General features: G+C 36.2%; 2 protein-coding genes across 3 annotated transcripts; one reads left to right on the top strand and one right to left on the bottom strand.

Moving 5' to 3' along the window:
- Window positions 1-12,499, bottom strand: LOC107094859 (acylamino-acid-releasing enzyme-like). 2 transcript variants are annotated; one of them, XM_015390732.1, is made up of 23 exons: window positions 12,371-12,499; window positions 11,850-11,979; window positions 11,637-11,763; window positions 11,450-11,537; window positions 10,622-10,697; window positions 10,431-10,522; window positions 9,852-9,926; window positions 9,617-9,754; window positions 9,430-9,521; window positions 9,261-9,301; window positions 7,960-8,081; window positions 7,786-7,846; window positions 7,584-7,681; window positions 7,460-7,511; window positions 7,291-7,379; window positions 7,058-7,196; window positions 6,306-6,389; window positions 5,853-5,933; window positions 3,222-3,310; window positions 1,795-1,985; window positions 1,564-1,666; window positions 586-692; window positions 2-504 (listed from the first exon to the last, which is right to left on the bottom strand). In XM_015390732.1, exons 1-23 carry the CDS (start codon window positions 12,380-12,382, stop codon window positions 399-401), a joined length of 2,193 nt encoding a protein of 730 aa, XP_015246218.1. In that variant the 5' UTR covers window positions 12,383-12,499; the 3' UTR covers window positions 2-398. The 2 variants fall into 2 exon arrangements, with proteins under 2 accessions (XP_015246217.1, XP_015246218.1); XM_015390731.1 differs by lacking the exon at window positions 12,371-12,499 and having other exon boundaries at window positions 1-504; window positions 11,850-12,190.
- A 1,534-nt stretch (window positions 12,500-14,033) lies between these two features.
- On the top strand, window positions 14,034-19,034 carry capza1 (capping protein (actin filament) muscle Z-line, alpha 1). Its single transcript, XM_015390728.1, has 10 exons — window positions 14,034-14,193; window positions 15,528-15,591; window positions 15,895-15,946; window positions 16,568-16,631; window positions 16,727-16,933; window positions 17,005-17,084; window positions 17,223-17,301; window positions 18,290-18,361; window positions 18,447-18,509; window positions 18,608-19,034. Exons 1-10 carry the CDS (start codon window positions 14,155-14,157, stop codon window positions 18,746-18,748), a joined length of 861 nt encoding a protein of 286 aa, XP_015246214.1. The 5' UTR covers window positions 14,034-14,154; the 3' UTR covers window positions 18,749-19,034.
- The last annotated feature ends 3,358 nt before the right edge of the window (window positions 19,035-22,392 follow it).

Genomic DNA, 22,392 nt, shown 5'->3' with positions numbered 1-22,392 from the left:
TGCACAGAATGATACAATCAAAGAAGCAGGTTTAACTCAAAACATTAAATTACCCAAAAAAATTTCTGAAAAAAGACTGATTATGCATTTATTCTTATATTAGAGTCAAAAAAAGTTCAAAGGATTAAACAGCCCTTTTTGTGTTTTCTGATTCCAGTGAGGAACTAAGTATCAATCAAATGTTTCCGTTGAATCAAATGTGTTGTTTCTTTTTATCTATTTATGCAACACAAAACATACATATTATGGGTAACGTTTGGTGAAATAAAGTATTAAAATTGGAGATCAATTATCAGTAGTTTAGTTTTGAATTGCACCATGAATCAGAAAAATAATCGCCCACCCCAGACACATGAAGACATGTGCTGCACATTATAAGTATCTTCGGTGATTTACAATCACAGACTCAGGTGCTGAATTATCCACAAAGCGATGTTCATGAAACCATCTGATTCTGCATCCACCTTGGAGAGAGAATGGTTGTTTCCAGGATACCACAGCAATCTGAGCAAGCACATGTTGGAGCATCAACAAACAAAGAACAAGAAATACAAAAAACAGAAGAAGAATCTGGTGTTTTCTTACCGGACTGGGATTTTTTTGGCTTTTAGTGCTTTGTAGTATTCAATTCCTTGCTTGTTAGGAACACGCTTGTCATCTTCCCCTAAAGTAAGTAAAACTGGGGTCCGAACCTTAAAGGAAAAATCAGGTCAACAAGGAATGATCAATGGAACATCATCTATACCTAAAACTAATACGTTTGTAGTGATTTAATGAATTTAGCACTAATCAGTAAAAAAATAAGAAAAAATTATTTTCGAGTCCAGAACCGGCCATTTTTGCCCAAATATAGTAACACATCACTCCTGACATCTTCCGGCAGTGACATCACGGTGCGGTAAGACTAGCGCCATTCTCTCCGCTTTACAAGCAAAATCAATGGGAGCTACCAGACACGCTGCAACCAAAAACAGTTATTTAAGATTTCAAGAGGACTTCACCACTGAAATTTGCGAGAGCTATACCCACGTGCATGGCAGTTGGATGTTGTAATAAATCGGGTAAAAGTGAAAAAAAAAAATTTCACTTTTCTGATTCATGATCCAACACATGTGCGTCATTGGATTGCCAACTTGAAGAGGGAGGAATTCCCATCGAACTTCTGGCCAGAGAAAAAAACACGTAATATCTCGCCAACATTTCGAGGGAGAATGTTTTCAAGATGCCTTGATTACTAGCCCGTTGTGACAGACACAAAATACAGCAATGGGACTTGATCAATAGCCGATACTGCACCGTGACGTCACAAACCGGTAGGTGGCAGTAGTGTTCTTTGGCAAACATGGATGTCTCCGGTAAAGCACATTCAAATGAAATTACTCTTGATTAACAACACTTATCATTATTAAACATTATGTAATAATTTCATATTTAAAGTACTTTCAGAATTTTGAATTCTGAATATGAGTGAACTTTTCCTTTAACAAGACATTAACTGGCATTACATCACTACCAAAGTAATAGTAAAGAACAAGTATACAGCTGAGATTTATATAGATATACCTGAGAGACGTATTTGATAGGAGACTTGTTTAACATCTGTTCCCAAACAGCAGGGTCAGGGAGACAATCAGGACTGTAATCGTATCCAGCCTCTACCATACACCTACAAAAACCAACATTTGATTTACAATCCAGTGAACCAGTTCCAAAGTGCTATTGTCTTGTAGCACTTTCCCCACAGGAATTATCAAATATGCGCAAGAGTGCATGGACTTTAACAATGAGACCTACCAGTCTGGAATATCCGTGCTGCCAATCATGGAGGCCAAATTGATGACCGGATTGCGAGACACACAGGCCTTGTAGAAGCCAGGGTACTGGCCAATTAGATGACAGGCTAGAAAACCCCCATGGGAGCCTCCAGAAACTGCCACCTTTTGCGTATCAAACTCATCACTTTGCAGAACACTTTCAACAGCAAACTGGAGGAGGCAAAAAACAAACAGCATGCTACGTCAGTAAAGGTCTGTAAAACCAACAGACAGTGATAAAGGGAGAACAAAATAAGCACATCTAAAAAAAACACTGTTGCTATGAGCCACGAGTTACATCTATGCACAAATATAGAGCCAATTAACACAAATGTGTTACTATGGTCAGACATCCTTTGTAAAACCAACCAGAGTTTGTTTTAAAGAACTCAATAGGTAATTTAAGAGAGTATTGGGTTACTATGTTGTCCTTTTTTTTTTTTTTGTCAATTTTCGTGAAGCACCCGTTCACCGCATGTCATCTCAAGGCTATTTACAGAGATAACCCAATCAAATCATACAGATTGATTAAAAAGCTTTCTTGCTAAGGAGACGGAACAGATCGTATTGAGCCATTGAATTGCAGAATCCTTCTGGATGAGCTTGTTGCAACAGTGGACAGCAGCTTGCACTGTGCAGTTGACTTGGCAGCAAACCTGAGTGTGTGTAGGGGGTTGCAAAGCCTTTACACCAAACATCCCTGTGAGTGCTTGATGCTTCTACTTTGTTAGTTTCTTTGCAGAATGGGAACAGGTGGTTTGAAGAGCAAAGCAAAGAACTTTGCTTCACCAATGTCAAATTTTAAAACATGGCTTAGGGCATAACATTTGTTACCAGATAAGTCTGCTTAAGACAACTGCCAAAGACAACTATTAAAACTTAAAGCCATGTTGGAAGTGAAACAACAAAAATAGGCTTTGGCAGCAAATAAATAAGGTAGGGAGATTGGATTACAAAAGAAGAGATTTACCAATGATGATTTAGATATCCATATCCATTATGGAAATTGAAAGCAGGGACAGATAATTTTTGATATATACAGATGGTTCTAAGGGTTCAGGATCAGGTAGAACAGATTTCTCTATTGAACTTATGGTCCCACTGAAACAAAAAAAAACATCTGATCTTTTAACTACCTTTAGAGATGAAATTCTTGCAATTGTGATGGTGTTATAGGGGTTTCAACGTTGCAGTTGCTCTAAATTTGTTTAAAAGCTAATTTGACCTCATTTTAGATTCTTCAACATAAACTCTGGCTTTCAAAACATAAAATCCATTCCCAACTGTGATATAATTGGATAATTTTTTTTACTTTTTTTTCCTCAAGTAACCACCAAAAACTTCTATGTATTTTACTAGAATTTCTGTAACATATAGTGTTTTATGTAGCGTTGAAGGTGTTCTTACCTGAACATCTTTCACATCCTGTGAACCCACATTGCCAGGCAGTGAGAGGATGTTGTCCTGGCCATACCCAAGAGAGCCACGATAATTTACTAAAAACATAAATACACACATTAAAAGTGATGACACAAGCAGCAACACCTTTGATCAAAGTCTAGCTATATATTTCTATACAGGATAGAGTTTCAGTTAATACATTTATGGGGATCTATGCATCTTTTGTATTATAAGTTTGAGTATTTAAAGCAAAGTTACCTGAGAAATGAACTGTTTACTGAACAGTGACAATAATGAAAAGCCTTCCAAAAAAAACTATTATCAAACAATACATTTCTTATATGCGGATTACATTCACTCGGTAAAACTAGTGGTGAAAACCTGGACACTTCATAGTTCAATCAGCAGCAGCATTTCCATTACAAATGTGTGCAATCTATGTTGATACTGTTCTAAATTCGAAAATGCAAAGTTTGGTACCCCTGGTTTAATGAAAGAACACCCCTCAATGGTCATAGTAATAACTTAATTCTGACCAAACTAATAATAAATAAAAGTCCTATAAAAATTAAGTCAGCCATTTTCAAACGTGCTTCAACAGAACGATTTAAAAGATAAACTCACAAAAGAGGCCAGAATAAAAATGATACCCTTTACTATTTTGCTGTACAACCTTTTGAAGCAATCAATCCTGTAACTGTTAATAGGAGTTCTGCTCCTCTCAGCAGGTCATTTGGTCCACTCCTCCTGAGCAAACTGCAGACAGCATGTTTCAGCTCCTTCCAAAGATGCCCAGTAGGATTTAAGTCCGGGCTCACTTCAGAACAGTCCAATGTTTTCCCCTTTGCCAGGCCTGGGTGTTTATAGCCGTGTGTTTTTGGTCATTATTCTTTTGAAGACCCATGACTTGCGACTGAGACCAAGATTTCTGACACTCTGCAGCACATTTCTCTCTAATCCGATAAGTCTCCAAGATTCAAGACCCCCTGTGACAGATGAAACAGAGCAGCCTAACATAACAGAGCCTCCTTAATGTTGCACAGTAGAGACGTTAATTTCTAGATGTGCTTCAATTTACCATCTGTGATTATAGAACATGATGTCATCTGTTCATAGGACATTCTCTAAGAACCTTCAAGTTTAGACATTTTTTTATGGTTTCTTTTCAACAATTGTGTCCTTTTGGTTGTTTCTTAGCAAACAACAACAGATGAAGAGCTCTGACACTTATGTTCCTTGAGCTTCAAGTTTATCTTTAATACCTTTAGAGGTTTTTCTGCTAAAAGACAGCCATTTTTGTTTTTAAAAGCCCCTAAGGGGTTCAAACAATAGGTCCCCCCATTTCAACAAATGAGGGTTTTTTTTTTTACCATTTTTTTTTTACATTTGTATTATCTGTCTCTTTGATTTTTCATCAATTTTCCTTCTGCAGCCACGTTCAGGGATGTTGACCACAGTCCCATAGAATAAAAATTTTTGAATAATACTTGCAAATGTAGTGACAGAAACATCAAGCTACTTGAAGATGGTCTTATTACAATTATCTCTAACATGATTTTCCTTGATTTTCTTGCTAAACTTCTGAGACAAATCTTTCCTTTGCTTTTTCTGGCCCATGTTGAGTCTGGTACACACCATTTCACCAGACAGCACAGTGACTTGCTGTAGCCCTATATATAGGTTAACTGACTAATTACAAGATTATAGACACCTGTGATGCTAATTAGTGGATACCTCTTGAAATGTCCTTTTGGTCACATTATATACGTTTTTTCTAAGGGTACCATAATTTTTGTTTCAAGCTTGTTTTATGAGTTAGTTTTTTTTTACATAATTTGGTTTAAGCGTGATTGAAAAGCGATGTCTTTATTGTCCACGTGTGTATGAAAAAAAATCACCACATAGATTTTACAGATGATGTGAAACTTACTGGAAGGCTCTTTTGTAAACTCCTCTTTGGCTTTATGTGCTCTGAAACTGCATATATGCTACTTCCACTTTCCGAAGAGACAGTTGCTGGTTTAATGAACAATATTTCCCATAGATGCAATCTACCATTCCCTTTAATAAGTTTTAATATCAAAGTAGAAAAAGACAAAAAAAAAAATCTTCTTTTGAAAAGATTTTCTAAGATTTCGTCACATACCATTTACTTTCAATCTAAAGTCAATATGTTATCAATCTTTCTGGAAAAAAATAGGTTAATTTGGAGTAATCTACAGGGACCAAGTGGCAGTATGTTGTAGAAATGGTGCACAAAAAGTGTTTGAATTGTTAGAAATAACCCACAACAGAAAGGAATTGCCATCAAAACTTAATATGAAGAAATCTCTTCTCTGTTCTTCAGTATAAATTCTACATATGTACAGTATTAATATTTTTAAAGCAGACAGTGTATGAATGGCTCATCCATAATCTGCCATCCAGCTCTTAAGACAGACACCAAACTTCCAAATCAAAAATAAAATCTAACTATTCATAATGATTCCATCTTGGATTAAATAAAGTCTCGTATCATTAAGGAAGTAAGTGCATAGCTTCCATCAAACGGACTTTAAGGCCTGTGTGCTTCGTGACAAGTGTCACACTGTCGCACTGTTTGATAAAGTATCACTTTACACTTCCAAATAAACTTACCCAGTAAAAGAGCAAAACCCATCTTGCAGAGCACAGAGGTAGACAGAAGCCATTCAGCTACAATCACAGAGTGAGGCCCACCTAATGAGGAAAAGAGAAGCAGTGAAACAGATCTGATAAGATAGAATAGAAACTGGTGTTCAAACTACAAAATACACTGTAAAATATTGTAAAGATATAATTACAAAGACAAAGCTGCAAGCTCTAAACTGTGTTCTAATTACAAGCTTGTTTTCAGTACAATTGTTCACAAAGAGCACCGCTGTCATAGCAACCACTGTCTGCAATGTCACTCTGATCAGTAGAAATTCTTGACTGAAGGGAGACCAAAAATAAATCCAGTAGATTAAAAGCCCAGACTTACAGAATGTAATCTGTATGCTAGAATGTGACATTATATATATATATATGTTTGTGTGTGTGTAGGGCAAACCCAGAATCGACATTACAAACCATGTGGGAGGACAATCAGAGGTAGTTTAACTCCTTCCTTTACATCTTTTGGTTTCATCAACACAGCTTCAAAGTCAAGACCCGCTGAAATTCAATAAAAATATATTAACAGTGTGTTTAGTATTGCTAATACAACATTAAATAGGTTTCTTATGGCTATATTACTACTCTGTTGTTAGCAAGCAGTTGTATTTTCAAATGCAGAGAGAATAAGTAAAACCCCACTAAGAAGACTCCTTCAACACCAAAGAACTACGGTAATAATGGCCACCGCTATCAGTGTCCAAATAAGAACGCAAACTTCTTGTTTTATGAGGCATTGAAATACATTTACACAATTAGACAAAACATGTCACAATAAACATATAAAGAGTAAATCCTTCTCAAGAAAAAAAAATATAAAAATCACTATATTTATATAGTAATATAAACACTAAATATTTCGATTTTTCAAAATTATTTTCTACACCATTGTAATTACATACAAAGTTGCCTGATATGTTTTAAGGACAGCTGCTTGTTAAATCATGAGTAAAACATGAGTTTTAAAGCTGCTGCTGCATCTGCTGTCCTCTTGGCCAGGTCTATCTTGCAAAAGATATTTTAGATCTCAATGGGACTAACATGGCTTAATAAAGTCTAAATAAATCAAATAAACATCAAATACTAAAAATAAGACCATTCAGGCAGATGTTTTATAATTGAAACAGTTAAAGTAGAAATCCTGTGAATATTTCTAAGGATTATCTTACGGTATTGACTGTTGTCCTGCTCTGCTGGAGGAGTGAAAGTCTTTATCTGCCAGTCAATATCTGGTAAAATCTGAGACTCTTCCAAAGTAATCCAGACCACTTCCTCCTGAGAATCCTTTCCTGGAAGGAAGCCCACCCTCTAAACACAAGAAAAGGTTTGCTATTAGAGTGGAAATCATAAATGTCATTTAACAGGTGCTTGACAGTTTTTATAGGAAAAGCAGCAATCCTACCAGACTTGGAGGGCAGTTAGGAGAGGAGCAGCTGACCACCATCAGATCTCGCTCAATGTTCAGCAGACACCAGTTCCCAATGTCAGACTCTAAAACCAAAAACTCATAAATAAATAACAACAAACCAAGACCTGAAACTGTCCTCACTAAAGTACAGTTAGAAACTAACTTGTGGTCAGAGAGGTGATGCTTCCTGTGCTTGTGTCCACCACCAACAGCTCCTGAAACACAATGGAATCTCAACACGTTTCTTTACCACTTTGAATGTGACCTTTAATAAAAACTAACAGTACCTTTCTACTGCGCTGAGGACAAGCAACAACAACACGCTGACTATCAGCCGACCAGCACTTTGGTGACAACTGGCTGCTGTAGATGCCGGTGAAGCCGTCTGTGAAGTCATACAAATCCAGTTGGTTTTCATTTCAATCTCTACAGACGGGTTTAGAAAAAGTGAAAGTGGGGGGTTTTATGTCACCATCAGGCACTACATACCTTCTCTTGGTCGTCCAATGACATCCACAACCACTGAGGTCTTCTTAGTGTACCAGTCGTACTGCAAAAAAAAAAATAAATTAAGCAAAGCTCTTCAAGATAAAAAGAGATTCACAAACTAATCAACAAATACTTTAGTTATTCTGTCAAGAAAAAGGGTTAATTTTGTTTTACCATACAGAGCCTGCTGCACTGCATGTGTGGTCCGTACACAGAACATTCTAGATAGACAATTCGGCACTGATCCGGGCTCAGTCTGGGGGAATACACTGCACTGGTGTCTGATGAAAGCTGTTCTGTTAGAGACATTGAAGACAGGTGTGTATAACCAACTTTACGTGATTTTGTCAATTCAAAATTAGAAATAAAATGAAATTATTTTTCACTGGGAGTTTATTCACAATGTAAATATTAGCATGGTCGTGTTATTTTACCCTCCAATGGGGGTATATTTTACTTGACAAAAACCAGTAGGCTTTTCCTGGCTGGTACAGGTGTTAATTTTTGCATGACATTAAAGACTGTAATGTGTAAAACAGGTAAAAAAAAAAAAGTGCTGCAAATCATTTAATAGATGATAAAGTTCTGAACAGAAAATGTAAAATTTCAATGTTTTACACCTGTATTTATTGAAGTTTTTTTTCCAAACCTTATTCTTGAGTTATAAAACAAAAAAAAAGGAATCAAAGGTTGATTTGTTTCTGGAAAGTTGTAAAGTTAATATATTAATGTGACATTATTATATGATAACATTAATATATAAACGTTATTTCATGTGAAGGAAAGTTTTAGTTTGATTCTAATTTCGAAAAAAATTGGAATATTGGGATAACTTCTGCTTTATTTAATAAAAAGTAACAATAAACCTATTAGTGACAAAAATATCCAGTGCAGTCCTGTTGCATACATTTACCAAACAGATGTTTACGTGCAAAGTGAGGAGTCAAATCCAATGTGCCACAGCTTTTAAAAGTAACTCTAAAACAGAGAAGACTTCTAGCAAAAATTAAACTGTACTATTTGGGGATGTCCCATGTTTTTGGTGCAGAGAAGAAAGAAAAGTGGGCCGAATTAAATCGAATTAAAAGCTGGGATCTTATACTGCGTTCAAGTACATCTGTACACGTTGTATAAATAAAGAAAATAAAAGAAGGAAAATTGCTGATTTGAACTAGATAAGTTGTTACAGCATCCATTCATCCATCCATCCATAGCAACTTCCTCATTGTTTCTTTTGACTGAAGAACACATAAACAGAACTGGCCTTTGACTTTTGCATAACTTACCATTAATACTTTTATTTGAATTCTGTAAAATCATAACATTTAGATTCAGAAATTATGTTTTTTTGTAGAGATTTTTATCAAATTGATTTAACTATCTCTTAAATCAGCTTATAACACTGTAATGCACTTTAGAAGTCCTAGTATAATCAAATATATTAATGAGAACTGTTAGAAACAATTCTTGCTTACCACATTTCCCGCCCGTCAAATCCACATAAAACAAAGAAGACCTGCAAGAGAGAACAGAAACGTAACATTTATTTGTGATGGAAATTATTTGAACTAAAAAAAACTTCAATGCATATTTAGTATGCTACAGTCCAAATGTCTTAAGATGGAACTTTATTTTTTTAAGCACCTCCGATTGGGGCAGTACTTCAGGCCTAATCTGAAAGGCTCATGCCACCAGCCGACAAACACCACACCTGTGTCACCTGGGGCCCAAAATGCCTGGAGAATAGAGGAAAGATCCCCAAAAACAAAAGACACATTAGGATAACAGAAACTTTAAAGCAAAGCTGAAATTATTGCAGTGTAGAGCAAACCTGTCCAGGTGAGATGCTGTCAGGCACTCCTTCCAGGACAGACACATTGTCCCCTTCTATGTCTAAAACACACAGCACTGGACAGCTCTTGCTAACTAATGCCTCCCCCCAGTCCTCATGGTAGACAAACTGCTCCCCCTGCAGGATTAAATGGACACAGACACTATAATGTAGCATAATGCAATGTGATGGAAAGAGATCAAATCAGCTTTTGACAACAATCTACTGCGTTCACTTTAACCGTGTCTTTTTTCTCCGTCCTCAAGGTCAGCTCCTCATCTTCAATGGAAGACAAGTCCGGCAGCTCCGACTGTAAAGAGAAAATAAGAAATGGAGTGGAAAGTTGTTAGCCACTCAATCTAAAATATTTTAATCATCTCAGGAGTTTCTTTTCCTCTAAAAACATGCTTCACTGATTTCACTGATGTCATGGAATGTTGAGTTTGAAAGACAATGGAAAATAGCTCAGGTTCATTCATTGTGAAAGCACGTAAAGAGTGAACCAGTTTGCTGTGTTTTCTTTTTCTGATTGAGAGATGGTGTTATCTTAAAGAAATGAAACAACTTCTGGCATGTTTATTTTAGCTGCTGAGGGCACTTAAGTAGTGATTATTCTCTGACTTTTTAAGGACATGCACTTCATTCGCTTGTTGAAATAAAATGGAACTATTTAGATAACATTATATGCCACTAATTGTGAACAAAAAAGGTTGATAAAGAAACAGCTGCGTCATATCTCAGGTTTACAATGCATACTAAAGTGGAAAATCTTTCTGAAAACAAAAATCTACTTTCATTTCTTTCTGCAACTCACCTGGAAGAAAGATTTGGCCTCAGGACGCTTTTTCTCTGCAACATACAGGAGGTGGGTTTCTGAGTGCGACCAAACCAGGCTGCCAAATTGCTCTGAAGAGGCATAGAAAACAAAACAATAAAAGTCAGAAGTTACAGCAAACTATTAAACCAAATGTGCTGGTTTATATGTTCTTCCTGGAGATGATTTACCATCCTCATAGACTTTGCCATGTTTCTTCAAGGCTGTTAGATTGATGCTCTTCACCTTGATGTTTTTACTCCAGATCTAAAAAAGGGTAACATAAACAGTTTTTAAGATTTTAATTGTAAGATCACTCGTGAATAATTCCTGAACAAAGAAAAGTACACTGCAGCTTAATAGCTGGGACTCCCTTCAAGTAATATTTATAAATTATTACTTGGAAAACGTCTAGTTTAAGAAAAAAAACACCATTCAGCATTGTTGAAATCAGACACTACTTCTAAGTAAGTTCAATCTCATAAATAACTTTTTTTTTTGGTTAACTTCATTGAAATCTGACATTTTGCTACAACCCTGGAGATTATTAATCTGAGGTTCACTGGGTGCACTTTTGGAGAGTTTTCTCTTTAGTTATTTTGTTTCCATCATTTTTGGAATTTACTTTAAATGCTTAGTACACTAGTTTTCACTAGATGTGGATGGCGCCAATTGTCTGCATTGGATGGCGCACATGACGTGAAATAAATATTTATAAACATTAAACCGAAGCCAAGAGTAACGAGTAGCATTTTAAAAATGTAAGGAATAGAAAGTACAGATACTTGTTTGAAAATGTAATGAGTAGAAGTCAGAAGTAGGAAGAAAAATCGGTAATGGAGTAAAGTATAGATACCTAAAAAGTGTACTTAAGTACAGTAACGAAGTATTTGTACTTTGTTACTTGACACCTCTGATCCAGGGTGGAAATTAATTACAAATGTGAACAGTTGTGATTAGTGGATACAGCTTCTGTTTGATATATATGCATTTTAACCTCTGAATAATTCACCACACACCTCCAGAAACTGCTTCTCCTCTCCTTTAATGGAGCATTCTCTGATTACTGCCTTCATTTCACCAGAGGGAGAGTCTTTACTCAAAACTCTGCAGAGAAGCAAACAAAAAGACACAGCTTTAGTTTCCTAACATTATGACTCAAATTAACTAATATTTATAATTTAAATAAAACAGCTATTGACATACTCTCCTTTGATTTCAGTGCAGTTTCCAGATGCTCCAGAGTAGACCACCGACTTGTCATCATGGAAAACAATGTATTGCCTGCAGAACCTGACACTTTCATTCCTCTCCAGGTCACGCTGGCTCCACTCTACAAAGACAAGTAATCATGCATACTGTGATTAAGATGATCATACAGAAATGGAAACATTTTGGAGTGACTCGTATTGGATGTACCTGTGTATATGTTACTGTATTTGCCTCCATACTGGGAGGTAATAACAGGTCCAATGTCTGCTCTGCTTAAAGAGGGAAAGAGGCTGAGCTCTCTGTAGAGTTTGGCGATTTCATTCGGGTTGGTGATCATCTGACAGACAAAAGAAGAACAACATCGCCTTAGTGAAACCAAATGTTTGACTGCGAACAATGCCCGATTCATTTCAAAGCTAGGTAGCTAGCCTCCAATGAAAAAGTTAGAAAATAAATATTTGGCCGACTTGTTGCGTCAAACATCAGATGTGCATTAAAATATAAGGATCCATCAGAGAATGGATCATTCTGAAGAGATTTAACAGCTCGGTCCAGATGACAGGGAACTTCCTGCTGGAACTGGCAGCAAACTACGGAACCTGGATCTGCCAGCTTGCTTTGCCGTAAAGCAGAATATTTGGTCGATATCGAATCTCTTATATTGTTCGACATAATCGTTTTATAAATAATAAAGATCAATGGTCATTTAATAATCTTAAAAATCCTACCTGTGACTCCATAGCAGGAACGGTCAATGGGTCGGTAACAACTGTTCAATTGACCACACAATGAAGGGAGGACTTCATATAGAAAAAAGGGGAGTAGAAGTTAACGTTGATGCAGCTGCCATATTGTGAGTGGCGTGTTTTGCTGTTGTCTTCTTATTCGTTGTAAGATTGGCGCCACCTACTGTACATGAGTGTGTAGCTCTATAGTTCCACCTACTATATTCTATTTTTTGTGTTCTGTAAAAAAAAAAAAAAAAAATGCTTTATTAATAACCAGATTTTCCTCCCTATCTCTATCTGTCCCTAAAATCCCTTTAATACTCCATTGTCTCCCTTTTTCTACAATCACTTTCCTCATCCTCTCTTTTTCAGTTGCATATTTAATGCAACCCATCAAAACATGATCCACAGTTTCTTTTCTTTCACAACCCTCACATTAATCAATATTTCTCTTCTCTAATACAAACAAAAACTCATTCAAGTAGTAATGTCCAGTTCTTAATCTAGTATAAGTTATCTCCTCCCTTCTGCTTCTTTCTCCATAATTTTTAACAATTTCAGATTTTTGAACCCTATATATTCTTTGTCCGCTCTCATCTTCATCCCATATTTTTGCCACAATTCTGTTTCTTTCTTTTTAATTATTGATTTACCTTCCCCTTTCCCAAATGGAATCTGATCTATATAAATTATATTCATCAAAAATCCTTCATCTTATATTTTTATTAATGTATTCTCTTTCAGTATTGTCTTGGAATTATTATTTTAAAGAACAATAAACTGTATAATAGTTTTGGGTAGTATTAGTATTAGTTTTACTTTTGTGGGTATAACCGGCGACATAACTTCCTCCTTCACCACATAGTTCATTACTGCAATGGAGAAAGGTGGATTGATGTGGGCAGGATGATTTTATTTGGTGCTGAACAATTTTGTTTCACTCTTTGCAGAATAAACACACCATTTATTGGCTGACTTGGAACGACTGAACGGTTCATCATTACACAACGCAGGGGCTGGTTATATACACACACATATATATATATATATATATATATATATATATATATATATATATATATATATATATATATATATATTTATATATTATATATATATATGTATATATCCATTCCCACCATAGAAATGACTGTATGTTACTATATCTAAAACGGTTGACCGGTTTTAGTCAAACTGGGCCTCTTCTTTCATTTTGAAACCTGCTTAATGTCAGGTAGCTTTACTGCGAATTTGCCACTCACAATATGGCGGACACGCTCACGTATATTGCTACTGCCCAAAAGTAATGCAGCATCTACTTTTCTACCTCTATGGCTCTATAACGTAAAGGTAGCTGAATCAATAGTTCAAGCATCCGGTTTCCAAAATAATACAGAAAAGAAAGACAAACACTTCTTTTGGCAACATATATTATGATTTTGCATTGCCCCTTAATTATTAATATATATAATACAAAAGTGCAAATAAGAATGCCGTTTCCAGTTGGGAAGGTTTAGTTAAAGTGGTACATCGTTTTTCCTTTTATTTTGTAGATGTAAACAGGAAAACAAACGATTTAAAATAAAGTTCTTGGAGGTAAACTTCTTTTTCAAGTTGTTGGCTAAAGGTTGTTCTTAGCTGCTTTTGATATAGTAGAAAGGGAAGCATAGGTTTTTGCATAAACGATTTTTAAATATTGGAGTTCTCTTTTGTGTGAGTGAGAGCCCCTGCAGTGGAAGTGTCCGTCAGCTGGGAAAGGTGGGGTCATATTACAGGAAGCCAAGATGGCTGACTTTGAGGAGCCACTGTCAGATGAAGAGAAGGTTTGGTTACAAATTCTTTGTTTACTGCCCATTTATTTTAAATATATTTTTGAATGACTTTCCAGGTTTATATACTCTCAGTGCCTCGAACGGAAAAGATAATGCCAGTGTTCAAATACTTGCGAAAAACGCAAACTTGTGTTTGAAGCTACCATGAGCTAACTAGGCTATGCTAGTGACGCTTGGCTAGCTGCGGTATCAAATGTTATTGGGGAGGTGGGAGGTGTTAACCAGTCCGACGCCCTGTTCTGGACAACTGTTAGTAAATTTATTGAAGCATTTAAGCGTATTTCCTGAATCTGCATTAACGTTTCCTGCTAAATTAGTCATTGGTCGCAGGTTCTTCCCTAACAAAAATAACAGTTGGCTAACATTAGCAGCTAATGTTACTTCACAGATTTGTGGGTCAAACAGATTCAGTTGCAGCTAAAATATGTCACTCATTCGAAATGCCTTCAGCTTAGGGAGAACTTTATATCAACTTTGATTATTACTAAGTTTATTTGAGGATGTAATGCAAATGTAAACTGCCATTTCTGCCCCGTAGTTTAATCTAGATATATAACGAAGCAGTGTGTGACTTCTATAAAAGGAAAGAGACTAGCCAGGTGACATTCCTCTGATAACAGAAAAGTATCACACAGGTCTGTTGACCTGCTAAACAGGGTCAGGTGACTCGTTTGAATCTACATCCAACCTCTGTTTTACAAAGTTACAACCTATAGCAAGTTGCTTGGTTTCCCATAAATACTAGGACTGGGAGAAACAACCAAAACTTGATATATTTCCTAATTTCTCGCAATGTATATATGGATATAGATAAACTAAAGCCTCAGGAAGACTGCCAAGAATGTCCACAACAGATACTTGTACTTGCCTATACTTATGATGTTTATACATACGTAAAGTTTTTGCTGTGTTTATAACTGTGTGCAGTAGGAGCCCCAGAGTACAATCAGTGCTCTAAAGCTTAAATTGCTTGATATTTAAAATGTGATTTCACCTTACTGGTCGCTTTAAGCGGCTATACGGCTTTACAATACACAAAACTGGGTTTACTCACTTTTTTATTTTTATTTATCTATTTTTTTAGAAACTGAAAGCCCGATATTTGCCTCAGCTTTCATGAATGCAAAAGCGGAAATGTTCAAACAAAGCAGAAAATTAAAAATATCTTAATAAAGTTTACAAACTAGAATAGTTTATCATTATCTCATGTAATATGTTTTTAGCAGATGCTTTTAGTTCATTATATGTGTTTGTTTATTCTGAAGTGTATAGTTTTAAGGATGAGATGCAATTTATTTGTTTCTTTTTTTTTTTAACTACTGCAGGTCCGCATAGCGGCAAACTTTGTGACTCATGCTCCACCCGGAGAGTTCAATGAAGTCTTCAATGGTAAGAAGTTGGAATGTCCTTCATATATCTTTCTCTTCCTGGCAATGATCTTACACAGCTGAATTGAGAGTTTTTCTTATTTTCCTCCAACGTTATCATTTCTACTATACAAGCACAGTTGAGTCCAATATTACTCTTAGTCTCAGCTTTTGTAAAGCTTTTTTTCTGGAGTTCTTAAAATAGCATATTTTTCTTTTATTTTAATGCTGCTATTGCTTTTTGGATGTTTTTTTTCTGTTGTTTTTTATTTTTATTTTTTTGCCCTCTCAAAATCATAACATCAGTTTCTGTTTGTCTTTCTAGATGTTCGACTTCTTCTCAATAATGACAACCTCCTCAGAGAGGGGGCTTCCCAGTAAGTAGTATTTACTTAACATCAGAAATGGAAACATTTATAATTTCGATTTTTAAATTGACATATTTAGCAAACGCAATGTATGTGCTAATATAAATGTGTTATTTGTAAGCAAGTAAGTAGAAAACATATTCTTAAATACTCTTATTCTTTGAAAGCCTTCAGAGACCATTAAAGGCAGTTACCAGGTCGGGCTTTTATGACCTGAAGAATATCTCCAGGGTTAAAGGACTAATGTCTAAGCAGGAGCTAGAAAAGCTTATTAATGCATTTACTCTTAGTAGCATTGACTACGTTAACAGCGTCACTAGAACTAAGGAAGTAGAGCACATCAGCCCTGTTAGAGCAGTTCTACAGCCCGTAGAATTGCCTTTGATTGTTGAAGTTAACTGAGATATCATTAGTTCAAGGTTGAGATCCAACTGTTTTTTTTTTTACTACCTGCTTTTATATTTATTTGCTTTCATTGTGATTTTATTTTTCTTCTATTTATTGTTAAATTCATGTAAAGCACTTACATTGGATTTGTATTGAATTGTGCTATAGAAATAAACCTGCCTTGCCATGAAAGTTAGCATTTTTAAAGTCTGCATTGTTCTTGTTTAAACCCTATTTTGCCAGGTCCTTTGCTCAGTACAACATGGATCAGTTTACTCCTGCCAAAATCGAAGGATATGAAGACATGGTATTTATTTACTTTTCTCTCAGACAAAAAACAAAAAGGAAAAAGTTACAGTAACAGCTTCTACAGTATTCTTTCACTTATGTTTGTTTTTTTAGGTCCTGATAACAGAGCATGGTGATTTGGGTCAGGGGCGATTCCTGGACCCACGTAACCGTTTATCGTTCCGCTTCGATCACTTGAGGAAAGAGGTCAGTGATGTGCAGCCCCATGATGGAGAGGGGGCCCTGCGAAGCTGGAGAGATGCCTGTGACACTGCCCTTAGTGCCTACGTCAAAGAGCACTACCCTACAGGAGTCTGTACGGTATGTTACACTTAAATATTGGCTGGTTAAAATCAACATCCTCTTTTATTCTTACAGTCTATATTTCACAGGTGTATGAGAAAACAGTTGATGGTCAGCAGACAATTATAGCCTGCATTGAAGGACATCAGTTTCAACCCAAAAATTTCTGGTAAGTTCTTCCTCCGTACCTGAAGAATCGTTGATCTGTAACGATAAACTGCCAAATGAAGCTTTAGAGGTTTTGGTTACTGCAAGTGTCTCTGTGCTTGTCTGTATAGTAAGGCTTGCTTTGCTTTCTCCAACAAAGGAACGGCCGCTGCAGGTCAGAGTGGAAGCTCACTCTTGGTCAGTCCTCTGCTCATGTGGTTGGAGTTTTGAAAATCCAGGTTAGTGTGGAAATCTAACTCTAGGTATGTGCTGCTTGAATTGTACACGATTTGGAGCGTTTTCTTTACATTAATTTCAATGCTGTAAAAACTGCAAACATTCACAGACTGATTGAGAGACAAGATTTTTTTTTCACTCTGAGTTTATAGTAGAATATTAAAATATATGATGAAGTTTTTACCTAAGATGATGCAGAACGCTACTGTACATATTTATGCTGCTCTCCCACCTAATTCAGGCTGTTATCAGTAATGTCGTAAGTTTGACTCTTAACTCAGGGTAAGACTTGACCTCCCATCCACTATGGTGTAAAATGTTTAGCAGGATACTTAAAAAAACAAGGAAAGCAACAGTCAAACTGAAAAACGGCTCTTGTGGTAGCTCATATTTTAAAATCTTATTAAACTTGATCATTTTAAAGACAAGGAACAGATCACTATCCCAGATCGTACCAAGATCTTATGGTTTCCAACCCTGGCCCACAGGGCCCACTGTTCTGAGGGTTTTCCATGTGTTTCTGATGACTCAGAGGATTATACTACCCATTTCTGCAGGCCTTAAAGCTCTACAGAGTTTTTAAAGACCCATTCATTCATATCAGATGTTTAGTGACAAGGAAACTGCTAAAACAAGATCTAGAGCTGGCCCTGAACAGGGTAGGTAGGGAACAACGGCCCTGTGCCACATGGTGTTGCTTTACTGGTTGTACAAAGCTGAAGATATAATCTATGGACAGATGATCACTATTTTTTGCCTGTTGGTCACGTGACTCTGCCTCACACGGTACATGCTCCATCTTTGTTATACCCTACAGCGGGCTGGTATCACAACAAATCCCATGATGCTTTGCGAGGAGCGGTCTCGCAAAGCATTCCTGGGTATATCTGTTTGTCTAGTGACCGTGGATGATCACTACTTTTCAAGATGCATTGGAATGTTGTTAACCTTCTGAACTCTTGTCTAATAAAGTATTTTATCTTTGTCAAGGTGCATTACTATGAAGATGGGAATGTCCAACTGGTTAGTCATAAGGAGGTTGAAGACTCAGTTGTGGTGACTGTAAGTAAATATTCAGTTTTATGTGCAGCAGAACCTGTAAACACTTCAGGATACAGTAAGGATCATTTTATGTTTCATTTTGCAGAATGAAAGTCAAACCGCAAAGGAATTTGTTGAAATAATTAGGAATGCTGAAAATGAATACCAGGTACGCATCCATTTTCATTTCTTTGCAACTCCCCACACACATTTTCAGATTTTTGTATGAAAAGCATCTTAATGGATAACTTGTTTTCCCCCCCTAAGACTGCAATCAATGAAAACTACCAGACTATGTCTGACACGACCTTCAAGGCTCTGCGTCGCCAACTGCCTGTAACGCGCACCAAGATCGACTGGAATAAGATCCTAAGTTACAAAATTGGCAAGGAGATGCAGAATGCCTAGTGGAGGAAGGTCGGGGACTGACCAGGATGATGCACACTCCCATGGGCCCACAACCCATCTATATATGCGCAAGGACTAACCAAAGCATAACTATATTAATGTGGGGAAGGAAGTAAAGTAAAATGTAACTCAATGTTAGCGGGCTGCTGTCACAGATGGGTCTGCTGTAAGGAAGGTGCAGGTATTATGAAAATAATGTTTTGGAGAAAAGGTTTTACTTTTGAATATGTGTTGGGACAGTGTGCAGGGCTGTGCTCAGGACTGCTTCATTAAAAAAACAACAAAATGTTTAAGAAATCATGTAACTGTGTACCTTCAGGTTAAAACAAGGGTTTTGGTGAAACTAATCCAGAGTCACTGCTCTCAGCACACAGGGCACAAAGCAGCTGTTGACAGAAACCAAGCACACAATCTCATATCAGGGTTTGACTTACGTGGGAAATTAATTTTCCAAAAGGTTTTTTTTTTTTTTTTTCAGTCATTGTTTACTTTGCATGGTTGGACTGAAAATCAGCTTCAGTATTGGAATTTTAATATGGCCAGAAAAGGAAATTAGGTAAGGGTAAGTTACACACAACAGACAGAAGGTTAATAGTATTGCTCATCTGTAATACATAATCCAAACACAGTTCAAAGCATTTAAATGTTAAGTAAAGCCTAACACAGCCCTGTTGTACAAGTGTTCTAGCAGCTGTATGTTTTTCTGTCAGATCCGAGGGAATGTTCACCATCTCTGCTGAGCTCCGCTAATGCTTTATCTCTCCATTCATGCAAGTTTTGGCGACAGAATTAAGATAAAAAAATCTGCTGCATCCATTTTACATCCTCTGTTCACTTTTTGGTATCAACTTTGCTGTAAATGGTTTTCCTTTTTTTGCAAAGGAAAGCATGGTCATATTAACCAAAATTTATTTGCCAAAATCTCTTTCCTATGGTAAAGAACTCCATCTCCCTGCTCACATGTTTAAAATTTCTATTTTACTATACTGTCTTTTTTTTGCTGGAGTCTTAGCACATTGCACTCATAATTGTTCAAACTGTATAAGTCGATGCCAAGTGAATGCAAAGACGTCGCCATGTGGCAAGATGATATACTGTAAATGTAGCGTGACTCCTACCAAACACCTGTTCTACATGTCTTATGAGTAGGCTGACTCTTGATTAGTTACTTGTTAGCCACGCGATGTGCTGTGTTCGAACGCCATTATATAAGAGTGTGCTGATGAGTTATAAAGGTATAGACTGTACTGCCCCATCCTGTTCAAATAAACTGACTTACAATCCAATGTTGTGTGATAAAGCATGGCTTTGATTTGATCATTTTACATTTTAATAGCCCATTGAAGTAAAAGATAAGCTTATTCAGCTTTGCGTGTATTGAGTTCAATTGCATGATGGCTACTTGAGTAAACACTATATTATAGCTTGTTTTTTTGTTTTTAGCAAAAATAGATCACCCTTGAGTCTGAGCTAGAGTTTGATTCTAGGGACCTCTAAACTGGATGTCACCATGAATATAGGAGGTAAGGACTACTGTCACAATGTCTTCAGAGTTTTAGTTCACATTTGACACTATTGATTTAAGATCAAATCCAAAAAGGAGTATTTCATAAAATATATATATTTCCAAGAGACCCTTTAAACTAATAATATGATTAAAGCCCATTTTGTAATAGCTTAGTGTCATTCTCCCCCATACTCCCATCCTGGATGAAGTTAAAAACAGGGATTAAAAATTATATTCCAATGACTAAACACTAAAAATAAACTTGACAGATTAAACCAAGTCGTCTTTATAAAAGTTTCAAGACCGATCGTTTTTATTAGTTTCACAGCCTATAGGAGACATGGACCTAGGGTTGGTTGTGCGTTTTCAGCAATAAATGCGGAGAATGTTAATTATGAGCATTTACTAGTGAGAGTTGAGAAGGGCAGGTTGAACATGTACAGTTTAATATAAATTGGCAAAACAGGTGTTTTACTTTATTTTTTTTTGATAGGTTAAGACAAAAAATGGTAAGAGAAACAGAAATAAGTGCAGAGCATCGCACATATTGCGACAATAATAAAAAAAACATTTACAGTATAAATTTTCAAAATTGTGTTAAAAACTAACAACTACTAAAATATTTACCGTGAAACCTCACAAAGCATCATCTTCCGTTTGTGTAGAGTAGAGTTCAAGATTCCCTGGATATACAGGGTTGATATAAAAATGTGTTGATGTGAGGACAGAACAATGCAGTGCAAAATAGGCTCAGAACAAGCCTAAATGTCTCCATGACAATGAAAATAAAACAAAAAAATAACAATACATGCATCTGAAGATCATTCATAGCAAAACTTTGACATATTTACAATACAAAACTGTGGTCCGTCTCCATAAAATTTGCATAGGGACTCACAAGAACATAAAAAAAATATTTTTCATGTAAATTTCTAATAGCTACAACTTGATCTGCTCCCTTAGCCAATAGATTAACGACTCCTTTTTTATTTCAGCTTCAACAATTAAATCCTTAAGTAAAAACAAACAAAAATAATGGCTTAATGCTTGACTCATAAATACTTAAAATTCTGTGATTTAGCTTTTACAGTAACTGCTGTGATAGGAATGGAAAAAAATAAAACAAATAAGCGAATTTCTTATATTCCTTAAAAAGTTTTACCCATTTTTTTCTCATGTTGTGCTTTTGAGGTAATAATAAAACAAAATATAAAAAAAAAAAAGTGTATTGTTTTGGGATTTAATGTGATAGACCAATGCAAAGTAAAGCATTATTGGGAAACAGATAAAGGGAAAATAGTTTAAAATGTTTTTACCAAAAGAATCTTAAAAGGTGTGGCTTTTATAAACGTGCTCACCCCTATTTCCTCTGATACTGGGGCTGGGGAATTGATTGCATTTGCAAAATAATCAAAATTTTACAAAACGCGGTTTAAAACTAGCAGAGGCACACAATTTTGGTAATATTACATTCAACAAGAGAAAGACAATGACTTTCTCCAGCCCTTTAGGTAATGCAACCACACAGAAGGGTAGATTAAGTTGCAGATAACAAGCATGCAAGTGGAAGTAAACAATATTCCACACGACAGTGAGCATAAAGTCATGCAACAATGAACATATATATGCTTCTGTTTAGTGCAGAGGAAAATCAGAATGAAATCATTTTGGTAGGAAAAAAAATCACAGTTGATTTTGGCAAAATTGCAAAGCATTATCTGAAACCATTGAGAAAATCCAGTAAATCCCTTTTTTCTAGAATTAGTTAACAGATTCAGCTTTGGTGTTTATTAGTCTCATAATAAATCCAGCTGTGTCAAAGGTCTCAGAGGTCTGTTAGAAAACATCAGGTAAGAAACAACATCGTGAAAACCACTGAACACAGCGGACAGGTCAGTGCTGTGAAGAAGTTTTACACACTGTTGCGTTATTATACAATATTTAAGGCTGTCAATATGTCGCTGGCCCATCCATCACTGAAACAATGCATAGAACTAGCCTCCACCTAAGTGACAGGCTGGTAACCAAGATGAAGACAGGACAAATATTAGTTATATAGTCCAGCAATCCAGCCTTTAGAGATAAGAGGGTAAAAAATAAAACAGTTATTGAAGGGCAAACGAGAAATTTGCCCGTC

Source organism: Cyprinodon variegatus, unplaced genomic scaffold (genome assembly GCF_000732505.1).
Source record: "Cyprinodon variegatus isolate N-32 unplaced genomic scaffold, C_variegatus-1.0 Scaffold509, whole genome shotgun sequence".
Classification (NCBI taxonomy): domain Eukaryota; kingdom Metazoa; phylum Chordata; class Actinopteri; order Cyprinodontiformes; family Cyprinodontidae; genus Cyprinodon; species Cyprinodon variegatus.
This window is presented reverse-complemented; position numbering and strand designations above follow the sequence as displayed.